Source organism: Pseudophryne corroboree, chromosome 6 (genome assembly GCF_028390025.1).
Source record: "Pseudophryne corroboree isolate aPseCor3 chromosome 6, aPseCor3.hap2, whole genome shotgun sequence".
In the NCBI taxonomy this organism is placed as follows: Eukaryota; Metazoa; Chordata; class Amphibia; order Anura; family Myobatrachidae; genus Pseudophryne; species Pseudophryne corroboree.
In genome coordinates, this window is record NC_086449.1 from 71,346,587 (window position 1) to 71,361,704 (window position 15,118).

General features: G+C 45.8%; 1 protein-coding gene across 2 annotated transcripts in view; it reads left to right on the forward strand.

Annotated features, from left to right (window-relative positions):
* The window catches only part of IL27RA (interleukin 27 receptor subunit alpha), a 55,584-nt gene extending 46,878 nt beyond the window's left edge, over nucleotides 1-8,706 (forward strand). Inside the window, exons 13-14 of one of the 2 annotated variants that reach the window (XM_063931125.1) lie at nucleotides 3,561-3,739; nucleotides 8,065-8,706. In XM_063931125.1, coding sequence (XP_063787195.1) covers nucleotides 3,561-3,739; nucleotides 8,065-8,250 — 365 coding nt within the window. In that variant the 3' untranslated portion in view covers nucleotides 8,251-8,706. The remainder of the gene's footprint in view (nucleotides 1-3,560; nucleotides 3,740-8,064) is intronic. The other variant, XM_063931127.1, reaches the window with a different exon arrangement.
* Nucleotides 8,707-15,118: the final 6,412 nt, after the last annotated feature.

Here is a 15,118-nt window from a genome sequence, read left to right on the forward strand (position 1 = left end):
AATCATAAACCGATGTGGCTTAACAAAAAGATTAAGGAATTTATGGGCAAGAAAAGGCGAGCATTTAAAAAATACAAATCTGACGGGGAAGCAGAGTCATTTCAGCACTATAAGGAATGTAACAAAATTAGCAAAAAGGAAATAAGAGCGGCTAAAGTAGAAACTGAAAAACTAGTAGCAAAGGAAAGCAAAGCGAATCCCAAAAAATTCTTTAAATACATTAATAGCAAGAGATTAAAGAAGGAGAGTATAGGCCCTTTAAAAGACAAGTTGGGAGTCTTAAGCAAAAATGATAATGACATAGCGGACACACTAAATGAGTTTTTTTCAACAGTATTCACTCGTGAGGACCCAATTCAGGGACTAACGCACAATCTCAATAATGAGAATATCACACTGATAGGTACTTATTTAAGCGAGGAAGTAGTCTGTGACCGATTAAAACATTTAAAGATTAATAAATCACCAGGGCCCGATGGTATTCATCCAAGGGTTCTAATGGAGCTTCACTCTGAACTGGCAAAACCGCTATCTTTGATCTTTAAGGATTCAGTTATATCAGGTATGGTTCCCAAAGACTGGCGTATAGCGGAAGTAGTGCCTATATTCAAAAAGGGAAGTAAAGCTGAACCAGGTAATTATAGACCAGTTAGTCTTACATCTATAGTGGGGAAAGTATTGGAAGGTATTCTAAGAGATAGTATTCAGAAGTTCCTTGAAACCAATAAGGTCATTAAAAGGAATCAACATGGGTTTATGAAGGACAGATCCTGTCAAACCAACTTACTTGGCTTTTATGAAACAGTAAGCGCAAACCTAGATCAGGGTAAAGACGTGGATGTAATCTTTTTAGACTTTGCCAAAGCGTTCGATACTGTACAATATAAATCAGGGGCACTGCATGCGGCGTAATGTGAAGATTGTGCTACTGCGTGGTGTAATTGAATTGGTGGCATTATTGTGTGCCTCTTTCTTGTGAGACCACACCCCTTTTTTGGCCTACGGCACGCGCTGACCCGACCCAGTTTTACTTACTGGAGGAAGGGTGCAAATTTATCGTTTGCAGGGGGGCTTCTCCAAGACATCACTCTTCCTGTCATACGGATACAGCATTCCATTTCAGGCCACCCTTGGTAGGAGGCAATGCTTACTTTTTCAGGAGCGCACACGCCGAAAGCGCACTCAAGTAGTGCCCTCCTCTTCACATGTCATTCAGGTGGGGCACTCCTAAAATTCTCGCTCAGGGTGCTAGAAGGCCTGGAGCAGGCCCTGCCTGGAACAGCAACTTCATATGGCGTTGGTTACGTTGGGTCCATGCTGAGACCAATACAAGACAACTCTTTGCATGCAGGATTATAAAGAACGAATTAACATAATGACATACATGACAGGGTAGAACCCAGGGCCTGCTTTAAATCCTTGTACAGGTATCTATTAAAACAAGAAATGTCTTAAAACAGCGCCCAGTGAGGCTGTAGTTGGACAAGTACAAATGTGTTCAGTGACAATAACTTCCCCAGTAATTTTTAATGCTGTCTTTTTCTTTTTAATTGCTGTTTTTGCCATTCTACTAGCTTTGTAAAGTCTCGAGGTCACAGCAATGGTCACATTAAGCTATCAGTTAGAGCCTTGAATTATTTAGAATGTAAAGCATGCCATTGTCTGATACAAGAGCAGCTGTCTAACAGCAGAGACAGTCACAACAGAGGTCTGGCTGATTGCCTCTATGTAAATCCTGGAGTAATTACATGGGTGCAAACCATAGAACAGGTAACAATGATACGTCCTGTCGGATTGCAGCAGAATAAGCGGGTGTGCTGGGGAGGTGGCTTCCAAGAACAAGAGGTCTACTAGAGTATTTGAGTTGAAGCGCCTTGAGTCCTATTGGCTAAAGAGCTCTATAGAAATAAAATTATTATTATTATTATATGGCAATAAATTAAGTACAAATGTGCCAGCAGATGTAGACTCCATGGTAGGCTGGTTGTGCCTCAGGCAAGATTGTAGCCAAGGGGCGAGAGTCAGAAGTGCAGTCATAGAAACACATGGTAGGCTCTTGGAATTGATACTGCAGCAGGTAAGGGTGTGGGGGAACCCACTGGCCAGGAATATGCCAGCTAGGACCATTTAACTGCAGGATGAGCAGAATCTGCATGAAGTCTTAGTAGTCTCAGCGGGTTGGCAAATGCCACGACGACGTGCAACCTCCCCTATGTTAGCGCCGACCTGCCATAACTTCTCATTAGAGTTCCCGTGTCCACAGTTCCTGGGGGAGCTGCATGTAACAAAGGTTTAAAATGTAAAAAAATAATAATAATAATTCCTGTAAACAGAATTAGCAACTATGACTTCATGCGGGAAGATCACGGAGAGGGAGAAAGCACAGTACAACACAGCACACCCACCCAGAGAGCAATACATATAGCATATATCAGCAGTTATATTGGCCCACAAGTGTAACCCCAGCACTGTCCTATGCTGCATCACTTCTCTCCTGCTGCACTGTGTCTTGCCAGAATCTGTCGTGTGACTCTCCGGGATGCTGTCCTGTCTCTCTCCTGCTGCTCTGTCTCTCTCTGGAACTTTAACATGTATCTCTCCGGAAAGCTAACGTACCTCTCCAGAATGCTAACATGTGTCTCTCCTGCTGCTCTAACTCTCTCTGGAACACTAACATGTGACTCTCCAGAATGCTAACATGTGTCTCTCCAGAAAGATATCATGCGACTCCACGGAATGCTGTAATGTGTCTCTCCAGAACACTTACATATGTCTCTCCAGAATGCTATAATGTACCTCTCGGAACGCTACCTTGTGTCTCTCCAGGATGCTGTCATGTGTCTCTCCAGAGCACTTATACGTGTATCTCCAGAATGCTGTCATGTGTCTCTCCTGCAGCTCTGTCTCTCTCTGGAACGCTATCATGTGCCTCTCTGGAACGCCAACGTGTCTCTCCGGAATGGTGTCATGTGTCTCACCTGCAGCTGTCTCTCTCTGGAACATTAACATGTGTCTCTCCGGAAAGCTATCATGTGACTCTCCAGAATGCTGTTGTGTGTCTCTCCAGAACACTTACATATGTCTATCCAGAATGCTATAATGTGCCTCCCTGGAATGCTGTCATGTGTCTCTCCACGATGCTTACATGTGTCGCTCCATAACACTAACAGGTGTCTCTCTGGAATGCTATCATGTGACTCTCCAGGATGCTGTCTCGTGACTCTCAGAAACTCTTACAAACACTAACGTGTCTCTCCGGAATGCTAACATGTGACTCTCCAGAACACTTGCATGTGTTTCTCCGGAGCGCTGTCATGTGTCTTTCCACAATGCTGTGAGCTGTCTCTTCAGAACACTTACATGTGTCTTTCAGGAACACTAACATTTTACTCTCCAGAACGCATTCTGATGGATGTCTGGAAAAATAACACATGACTCTGTAGAACGCTGTCTGGAACACTAACATGTGACTCTCTAGAACGCTGTTATGTGTCTCTCTTGATTGCTCTCATGTGTCTTTGCGGTTTCTTGACAATATATATATTTTTTTAATCCCTCAGGATCCCGGAACCACATATTGGCCATAGTGTCTTTCAGCATCTTTCTCCTCATCTTGATGGGAATCCCAAACGCCCTGAAAACTTTGCTCAATGTCTGTTGGCCAAAAATCCCCAAACCTGAGGATAAGCTTAAGGGACTGTGGATGTCAGCCGGCAGTAAAGTGTGGGAACACCAGCAGGTAGAGTACCTCCTAGGGAGTAAAACATTGCTATAGCTGTACAGTTCAGAAGCTGCACTCCCAGGAGAGGGTTCAAACAAAAATCACCTGGTGTCAGAATCCCAGGAGCAGGGGTTATAGTTGTATATGCTGTATATATAAAGTATATAGTGCCCACTATCATATAAACACTCCTAAATATATATCAAAAGGCCTGATCAGATCTAGAAGTGGAAAAAGATGATGGGAATAGCCACATCCATGAACTATGGAGTAAGAAGCCTGAAACCTCTCCACAAGGTGACCCTGACCTGCCATTTAATAGTCTGGTTCCCAGTACCCCTACGTTTCCTTACCACACCTAGGAAGCTGTGAGCCAACAACTGACGGGGGAGAAGTTTCCTTCTAACCCCAAGTGACACCAATTATAATCCCAGCGTCGTCTGAATGACCCATACTCCTGAGAGGACATCCTATTAGTAGGTGGCCCATAGGTTGAATTTTACCAATGCATTGGCCCTGGGGACAGTTGGGGTTATCCATCCTCAGGTCCTTCAGATTCCCATTATCATTTAGCTTCCCATGAACAGATAAATGTCAGCCTTGTTCTCAATACTGGCTCTAGGATATCTGGGGAAGGGTGGGACAGGATAGAAGGAACCCAGGTCTCCAGCAGATTTCTGGGCAGACTTATTCCACCTCTCTCCTTATCACTAGCTGCCGCCTGAGAGCTATTGGGCAAAAAGAGACAGAAGTCAGGAGATACAGTATGTCCACGAATAGATTGCTATCTCCACTAAACCAACCTTCACCCATTCATTCATGAAAGCGGATATCACCCCAGGAATCTGCCCACAAGAAGCGTTCTCTTCCAAGAGGCTGCTAAATTATATTTCATAAAATATATTCAGAAAGAACAAAGGGTCGATCATGCCCCTCCCTTTGGAGGTATGTAACATTCTTTTACCTGGGATTATGTTTGTTGCACCATCAACAAATAGAAAAGAACTGGAATAGGGATCAAAGTGGTTTTCCAAAGAATGAATCTTTCCTGCAGAGATGAGCTTTGTCCTTTTCACTGGGTAGCCATTGAAAGTAGCTGCATCGTATTTCCCGTAGATTTGACTGGTGTGAGCACCATGGCCAAATGCGATGTCTAGTTCGATGTTCGGTTGGCCAGTAGTGATCATTTACCTATGGTTGGGGAGGGGAGGGAAGGGGGGGGGGGGGGGAGGGGGCGCGTGTGGCAGAAGTTGGGTGGAACAAGAGCATGCACTGAGATCACTAGCATGATGTATGTTAGCCCGCTTTCTCTCCTCCTCCCTCTGCTGAAACCCTCTGTACTGCTGAGGTCACCTCTGTTCTGGGCAGATCTGCTTTGCAATGTAATAACGCGATATTACATATGGCACCACTGATGGGAATGTTCGTACACAGAGCTCTCCAATTTTTCTGTCCACCATTTCCTGGTTGCCATGGCAACAGCAGCCTTCGCTAGAGGACTGTGAGTGATACCTCAACACAACAGATCATGGGGTCTATTTACTAATCCTTGGATGGAGATAAAGTGGACAAAGTACCAGCCAATCAGCTCCTAACTGCCATGTCACAGGCTGGGTTTGAAAAATGACAGTTAGGAGCTGATTGGCTGGTACTTTATCTCCGTCCACTTTATCTCCATCCAAGGCTTAGTAAATTGACCCCATGTTTTCTGTATGTTTTAAGTCATTTGCAGGTAAATTGGTCGATTTTGCTGGGTCAGTAATAAACCCATCTGTTTCCACAGCCAGAAATCTTGAAAACATGACCTGTTTGGAGTTTCAAACAATTGGCATAGTGCATGTCCATTGTCTGTGAGGTTTACATGTCCCCTTCACTTATCAATTCATGGTAATGCAAAATAGAGATGCTTCACTCAGGGCTATACCAGAGCGTTAATGCACCCTGGGCCAGCCCCTAACATGTGACATCAAGACGTTACGAGAGGTCGAAGAGGCCAACGACTGTACCGAAACCAATAAACCTTGTTAGCACTGCCTTCACCCCTAGTTACGGCCCAGGCTACACCCCCTAAGTAGAAAAAAAAAAAAGAAAAAGAAAAAATAAGAGGTCTACCTTTATGAAGGGGTCTTCTTTTACCTAATACATTATTTTTCAGGAGACAGTAAATCTAGGTAGGAAAATTTATACTTCAATACACGTAAAGTAAAACAAAATAACGTTCTGTCTGCGTTTTACTAAGTTCAATGAGAGTGACAAGATAAAATACATTTGCAAGCCCCTTCTTCATGCTATTTTCACTATTAAATATTTTTATTTATTACATCAACAATTTTCTTTTTGTAAAAACCTAATTCTTGGATGTCAGTGAATTTTTAAAAAATTTCCATCAAAGAATATTTTGAAGGGTTGGCACCCCTGCAGGGAGCGGTAGGTGTTTTTACACCATGCTACCGCTTCAGAACTGCCTGCGGAGTATTGTGCAGTGTTGTATCGTCAAGTGTTATGTGGCATTCACTGTAAAGGCCAAGTTAATGTTTAAAGCGCAGCCTGTTAAACACACAGAACCACAGTGCAGTTTATTTCCAGTTTTGGCCGATCAGCTGAGGCTTCCTCTGTGCAGGATGGGAGGCAGCGAATAAGCACCCGTCTGCTATTATCCACCCACATCCACTTTCCTGCAAATCCATAGCAAATGCTGACTCACCCGTTTCATTGTCTCAGCTGGCTGAGGCCGGGACTGACAATATGCAGACTCAGATTTCTTCATATACTTTTTCTGGGTGGGTGACGTCAACCCCTTGTTTGGGACAGAACTATTTGCCTTTCAGCACCACAATTAACGCCGATCCCGATTAATCTCTTAGAAATTACTTTTTTTTTTTTAAATTGTTGTTTTTTTTTAAATAAAAAAAGAAATACAAAGCTCTCTTTATAAGCCAGGTATGATGGCAAGCCTTTGAGACAATGCTAGCACCTGTGGTTGGTTCATCAATGGGGTTTTAGACTATAAATCGGATTATAGTGCTTTGAATCGGGAAATAAAGTTACACAACCAACTAAAGTAGAAGTCACAAGGTGCTTATGACGGGAGAGTCAATATAATAGAGTTAATTGAGTTAAATATTAAGTGCAGGGGGTAATTATAAACAGAAGAAAACATGTCGGGGCAGTTTCTGCAAATCTGTATAAAGGTGAAAAAAAAAAAAAAAAAGCATTTTCTGTTTCTCTGTCACCTGCTGGCTGGCAACCCCTGCGCTCCTTTTTTTCCACGGTTTTTGGTCGTAAAGGATTTAGGGGGTCATTCAGATCTGATTGCTGGGCTGCGTTTTTTGCCGCCCTGCGTTCAGATAGTCGCCGCCTACAGTGGGAGGGGAGAAGCTCTGTGCAAGTGTGCGATCCTATATGTAGCTGAGCTGCTTGTGCAGTCTCTGCGCCACCCAGGACTTACTCTTCCAGTGCAATTGAATCCTGCTGATCGGACACCCTCCCTGAAATCGCTTGAGTCCGCCTGCGTTTTTCCGGACACTCCCTGTATATGGTCAGTTGCCGCCCACAAACGGCCTCTTCCTGTCAATCACCTTGTGAACGCCTGTGCTAATGGATCCTTCACACCATCGGTGACCGCCGATGGCCGTTGTAGCTGTCTGACGTGCATGCGCATTTCTGATCGCCCGTTGTGCGAAAACGCACAGCAGCTATCAGATCTGAACCACCCCCTTATTTACCTAATTTATAAATTGCAGCAGCAAAAGCAGAATCAGGCAGAAATTGCATGGAATAGTTTCTATGGTCCAGCTGCTCTCTAGTCACTCTGTTCCAGGTCAGCCATGCCCCAAAGTAGAAGCAAAACGCCGTACACCCTTACATATGGCTTACACCGTTTTGGTTGAATCTGAATGCTACTTATACATATTGTACAACAGGAACATTGTACACGACTGCCTCACGAGGCCTCACAAGGTCGCTCTCTTCTGTACATCTACAGACGCAATGCTATAGGAAACTCAGGGGCAGATTTATCAAAGTGTGGAGAGAGATAAGGTACCAACCAATCAGCTTCTGTCATGTTACAGGCTCTGTTTGAAAAATGACAGTTAGGAGCAGATTGGTTTGGTACTTTATCTCTATCCAAGTTTTGATAAATCCCCCCCCTCTTTCCCAAGTCTGTGCACAATAAATTGTACTCCTAAACTCTATGCCAAGGATACGTACTGCTCTGTAGGCACCGGGCACCTAGATTCCATTGTAAAGGGCTGAGGTAGGCCAAGGTCTAGATGATGGTGTTTGTCTGTGGTAGAAACTCCACCTTGTATACTAACATGCATTTGTTTATCTCAACACAGGACCCCCCCAACTATAACATCACAGTAGTTGAAGAGATTGAGCAACCACCACCGCCGCCACCCTCTCCTCCTCAGCCGCCGCCCCATGTAACGTCATTACTGTTACCCGACAAGCACCCCGCCATTACTTCTGGTTATGAAAAACACTTCCTGCCAACACTAGAAGAGGTGATGGGATTATGCTGACAGCCATTATGGAGGAAATCGCTACTACAGGCAGACAAGATCCACAGCTGGTAACAGACACACAACATAAGGGAAGCCATAGCCGCATCCACCCTCCACACTTAAATACAATATGGCTGCAATGTGTCACAGGCCAGGTGAATGCTGCAGGGATTGGTTTCAACACAAGGGGGTGCACTGCTCATGGAACATGAACACAGGGACATGGACGTGCGGACTGGATTTTTCAGACTGGCTCATTTTAGCCAAGCTCAACCTGTTCTGCGAGATCTTCTGTTTACAACATAGATATACGGTTTCTCCTATTACCAGGCGCTACATCATGGACTTTACTGTGACAGACTTGCCTGGGTCTCCCTTCCCTCACACCCTTCCCTCACCCACCCACTGTACATACTCATGTGCCCACTTTTTCAAGTCTTACTCACTTGGAGAGCAACATTTTATATTGTTTATTTTTTTTTCTCTCTATTTTGTTATTGTTATTATAAAATAAAGTTTTAGATTTTTAATATTAACGATAAATCTTAATCTTATTTCTCTAACGTCCTAGTGGATGCTGGGGACTCCGTCAGGACCATGGGGAATAGCGGCTCCGCAGAAGACAGGGCACAAAAGCAAGCTTTTAGGATCACATGGTGTGTACTGGCTCCTCCCCCTATGACCCTCCTCCAAGCCTCAGTTAGGTTTTTGTGCCCGTCCGAGCAGGGTGCAATCTAGGTGGCTCTCCTAAAGAGCTGCTTAGAAAAAGTTTTTAGGTTTATTATTTTCAGTGAGTCCTGCTGGCAACAGGCTCACTGCATCGAGGGACTTAGGGGAGAGATTTTCAACTCACCTGCGTGCAGGATGGATTGGAGTCTTAGGCTACTGGACATAGCTTCAGAGGGAGTCGGAACACAGGTCACCCTGGGGTTCGTCCCGGAGCCGCGCCGCCGATCCCCCTTACAGATGCTGAAGATCGAGGGTCCGGAAACAGGCGGCAGAAGGCTCTTCAGCCTTCATGAAGGTAGCGCACAGCACTGCAGCTGTGCGCCATTGTTGCTACACACTTCACACTGAACGGTCACGGAGGGTGCAGGGCGCTGCTGGGGGCGCCCTGGGCAGCAATATTTAATACCTTTGATGGCAAAGAATACATCACATATAGCCATTGAGGCTATATGTATGTATTTAACCCAGGCCAGATATCTCAAAACCCGGGAGAAAAGCCCGCCGGATAGGGGGCGGGGCTTATTCTCCTCAGCACACAGCGCCATTTTCCTGCTCAGCTCCGCTGTGAGGAAGGCTCCCAGGACTCTCCCCTGCACTGCACTACAGAAACAGGGTAACAAAGAGAAGGGGGGCATATTTTGGCGATATTTATATATTTAAAGCGCATATAACAAAAACAACACCTTTTAGGGTTGTTTATATACATTTTATATCGCTTTTGGTGTGTGCTGGCAAACTCTCCCTCTGTCTCCCCAAAGGGCTAGTGGGGTCCTGTCTTCGATAAGAGCATTCCCTGTGTGTCTGCTGTGTGTCGGTACGTGTGTGTCGACATGTATGAGGACGATGTTGGTGTGGAGGCGGAGCAATTGCCGGTAATGGTGATGTCACCCCCTAGGGAGTCGACACCGGAATGGATGGCTTTAATTATGGAATTACGTGATAATGTTAGTACATTACAAAAGTCAGTTGACGAAATGAGACGGCCGGAAAACCAGTTAGTACCTGCTCAGGCGTCTCAGACACCGTCAGGGGCTGTAAAACGTCCCTTACCTCAGTCAGTCGACACAGGTACCGACACAGATGAATCTAGTGTCGACGGTGAAGAAACAAACGTATTTTCCAATAGGGCCACACGTTATATGATCACGGCAATGAAGGAGGCTTTGCAGATCTCTGATACTGCAGGTACCTCAAAAAGGGGTATTATGTGGGGGGTGAAAAAACTACCTGTAGCTTTTCCAGAATCAGAGGAATTGAATGACGTGTGTGATGAAGCGTGGGTTAACCCAGATAGAAAACTGCTAATTTCTAAGAAGTTATTGGCATTATACCCTTTCCCACCAGAGGTTAGGGCGCGCTGGGAAACACCCCCTAGGGTGGATAAAGCGCTCACACGTTTATCAAAACAAGTGGCGTTGCCGTCTCCAGATACGGCCGCCCTCAAGGATCCAGCAGATAGGAGGCTGGAAACTACCCTGAAGAGTATATACACGCATACTGGTGTTATACTCCGACCAGCAATAGCCTCAGCCTGGATGTGCAGTGCTGGGGTAGTGTGGTTGGATTCCCTGACTGAAAATATTGATACCCTGGATAGGGACAGTATTTTATTGACTCTAGAGCAATTAAAGGATGCGTTTCTTTATATGCGAGATGCTCAGAGGGATGTTTGCACTCTGGCATCGAGAGTAAGTGCGATGTCCATATCTGCCAGAAGAAGTTTATGGACGCGACAGTGGTCAGGTGATGCGGATTCCAAAAGGCATATGGAAGTATTGCCATATAAAGGAGAGGAATTATTTGGGGTTGGTCTATCGGATCTGGTGGCCACGGCAACTGCCGGCAAATCCACTTTTTTACCTCAGACCCCCTCCCAACAGAAAAAGACACCGTCTTTTCAGCCGCAGTCCTTTCGCTCCTATAAAAACAAACGGGCAAAAGGACAGTCTTATCTGCCACGAGGCAGAGGAAAGGGTAAGAGAGGGCAGCAAGCAGCCCCTGCCCAGGACCAGAAGCCCGCCCCGGGTTCTACAAAGCCATCAGCATGACGCTGGGGCTTTACAAGCGGACTCAGGAGCGGTGGGGGGTCGACTAAAGATTTTCAGCAATCAGTGGGCTCGCTCACAGGTGGACCCGTGGATCCTGCAGATAGTATCTCAGGGTTACATGTTGGAATTCGAAAGATCTCCCCCTCGCCGTTTCCTAAAGTCTGCTTTACCAACGTCTCCCTCAGAAAGGGCGACGGTATTGGAAGCCATTCACAAGCTGTATTCTCAGCAGGTGATAGTCAAGGTACCCCTCCTACAACAGGGAAAGGGGTATTATTCCACACTATTTGTGGTACCGAAGCCGGACGGTTCGGTAAGACCTATTCTAAATCTGAAATCCTTGAACCTGTACATACAGAAATTCAAGTTCAAGATGGAGTCACTAAGAGCAGTGATAGCGAATCTGGAAGAAGGGGACTTCATGGTGTCCCTGGACATAAAAGATGCTTATCTGCATGTCCCAATTTACCCCGCACACCAAGGGTATCTCAGGTTCGTGATACAAGACTGTCATTATCAGTTTCAAACGCTGCCGTTTGGTTTGTCCACGGCACCTCGGGTCTTTACCAAGGTAATGACCGAAATGATGGTTCTTCTACGAAGAAAAGGCGTATTAATTATCCCTTACTTGGACGATCTCCTGATAAGGGCAAAGTCCAGAGAACAGCTGGAAGTCGGTGTAGCACTAACCCAAGTAGTGCTTCAACAACACGGGTGGATTCTGAATCTTCCAAAATCTCAATTGTCCCCGACAACACGTCTGCTGTTCCTGGGAATGATTCTGGACACGGTTCAGAAAAAGGTGTTTCTCCCGGAGGAGAAAGCAAGGGAGTTATCCGAACTTGTCAGGAACCTCCTAAAACCAGGAAATGTGTCAGTACATCAAGGCACAAGAGTCCTGGGAAAGATGGTGGCTTCTTACGAAGAAATTCCATTCGGCAGATTCCATGCACGAATATTTCAGTGGGATCTGCTGGACAAATGGTCCGGATCGCATCTGCACATGCATCAGCGGATAACACTGTCACCAAGGACAAGGTTGTCTCTCCTGTGGTGGTTGCAGAGTGCCCATCTGTTAGAGGGCCGCAGGTTCGGCATACAGGACTGGGTCCTGGTGACTACGGATGCCAGCTTACGGGGCTGGGGAGCAGTCACACAGGGAAGAAACTTCCAGGGTGTATGGTCAAACCTGGAGACGTCTCTTCACATAAATATACTAGAGCTAAGAGCGATCTACAATGCTCTAAGCTTGGCGAAACCGCTGCTTCAGGGTCAGCCGGTGTTGATCCAGTCGGACAACATCACGGCAGTCGCCCACGTAAACAGACAAGGCGGCACGAGAAGCAGAAGAGCAATGACAGAAGCTGCAAGGATTCTTCGCTGGGCGGAAAATCATGTCATAGCACTGTCAGCAGTGTTCATCCCGGGAGTGGACAACTGGGAAGCAGACTTCCTCAGCAGACACGACCTTCACCCGGGAGAGTGGGGACTTCATCCGGAAGTTTTCCACATGATTGTGAACCATTGGGAAAAACCAAAGGTGGACATGATGGCGTCTCGCCTCAACAAAAAACTGGACAGATATTGCGCCAGGTCAAGAGACCCTCAGGCAATAGCTGTGGACGCTCTGGTAACACCGTGGGTGTACCAGTCAGTGTATGTGTTTCCTCCTCTGCCTCTCATACCAAAGGTACTGAGAATTATACGGAAAAGGGGAGTAAGAACAATACTAGTGGCTCCGGATTGGCCAAGAAGAACTTGGTATCCGGAACTTCAAGAGATGCTCACGGAAGATCCGTGGCCTCTACCTCTAAGAAGGGATCTGCTTCAGCAGGGACCTTGTATGTTCCAAGACTTACCGCGACTGCGTTTGACGGCATGGCGGTTGAACGCCGGATTCTAAAAGAAAAGGGCATTCCAGAGGAAGTTATTCCTACCTTGATTAAAGCTAGGAAGGAAGTGACCGCACAACATTATCACCGCATTTGGAGAAAATATGTTGCGTGGTGTGAGGCCAAGAAGGCCCCAACGGAAGAATTTCAATTGGGTCGATTCCTACATTTCCTGCAGGCAGGATTGTCTATGGGCCTCAAATTGGGGTCTATAAAAGTTCAAATTTCGGCCTTATCAATCTTCTTCCAGAAAGAATTGGCTTCAGTGCCTGAAGTACAAACTTTTGTCAAGGGTGTACTACATATACAACCCCCAATTGTGCCTCCAGTGGCACCGTGGGATCTAAACATAGTTTTGGAATTTCTCAAATCTCATTGGTTTGAGCCTCTCAAATCGGTAGATTTGAAGTATCTTACATGGAAAGTAACCATGCTATTGGCCCTGGCTTCAGCTAGGAGAGTTTCAGAGTTGGCGGCTTTATCGTACAAAAGCCCATATCTGATTTTCCATTCGGACAGGGCAGAACTGCGGACACGTCCTCATTTTCTCCCTAAGGTGGTTTCGGCTTTTCACTTGAACCAGCCTATTGTGGTGCCTGCGGCTACTAGCGACTTGGAGGACTCCAAGTTACTGGACGTTGTCAGAGCATTGAAAATATATATTTCAAGGACAGCTGGAGTCAGAAAATCTGACTCGTTGTTTATCTTGTATGCACCCAACAAGATGGGTGCTCCTGCGTCTAAGCAGACGATTGCTCGTTGGATCTGTAGCACAATTCAACTTGCACATTCTGTGGCAGGCCTGCCACAGCCTAAAACTGTAAAAGCCCACTCCACAAGGAAGGTGGGCTCATCTTGGGCGGCTGCCCGAGGGGTCTCGGCATTACAACTTTGCCGAGCAGCTACGTGGTCAGGGGAGAACACGTTTGTAAGATTTTACAAATTTGATACTCTGGCTAAAGAGGACTTGGAGTTCTCTCATTCGGTGCTGCAGAGTCATCCGCACTCTCCCGCCCGTTTGGGAGCTTTGGTATAATCCCCATGGTCCTGACGGAGTCCCCAGCATCCACTAGGACGTTAGAGAAAATAAGAATTTACTTACCGATAATTCTATTTCTCGTAGTCCGTAGTGGATGCTGGGCGCCCATCCCAAGTGCGGATTGTCTGCATTACTTGTACATAGTTATTGTTACAAAAATCGGGTTATTATTGTTGTGAGCCATCTTTTTTAAGAGGCTACTTCTTTGTTATCATACTGTTAACTGGGTTCAGATCACAAGTTGTACGGTGTGATTGGTGTGGCTGGTATGAGTCTTACCCGGGATTCAAGATCCTTCCTTATTGTGTACGCTCGTCCGGGCACAGTACCTAACTGAGGCTTGGAGGAGGGTCATAGGGGGAGGAGCCAGTACACACCATGTGATCCTAAAAGCTTGCTTTTGTGCCCTGTCTCCTGCGGAGCCGCTATTCCCCATGGTCCTGACGGAGTCCCCAGCATCCACTACGGACTACGAGAAATAGAATTATCGGTAAGTAAATTCTTATTTTCTATAGAGCTCTTTCTTCAGTAGGACTCAAGGCGCTTTTTATAAGAATACACGGTGTCTTCAGAGCTTGAGTGCACCATATTATGAATCTAGCATCTGCCAATGTAGAAGAGACTGGCAGGAACAGATTCCAGGAATAAATTATGTGCCAGGATGGAGAACATGTGCAGAGCGTATTCCTGGCAGTGTTCTGCAGGTGGAGGCGTCCTAACTAGCAATATGTAAATGTAAAATGCTGAAAAACAAAAGAAGAATTCTATAGGCCCCCTGCACGGTGACAGTTCTCATGTTGTTTAAGTGCATGTCCTATAAATGGAGAATTTAATTGTGTACTGATACCAGATGTCCGTGTTGCGACAACGGCGATGCGACGGCTCATTAACTGACACGGGCTAAGCCCGAGTGCTGCCATATAACATATATATTGTTTACTGATCATAGATTTAGGTTTAACATTTGCACTAAACCATAGCAACCACAAAACAGTTTTGATTTTATCCGTCTCCTGATCGCATGCAAATCGTCCAAAATCCCAACATGACGCTTGTTGTGTGCAAGTGTGCCTATCTGCCTACCCGCTGGTAAAGGCCAGCTAACCGGGGTTTGGAAACACCGCCGTACAAGAGTGTAGCGGAAGTAAATAATCCTTAAGTGAAATTATGTTTTTAAA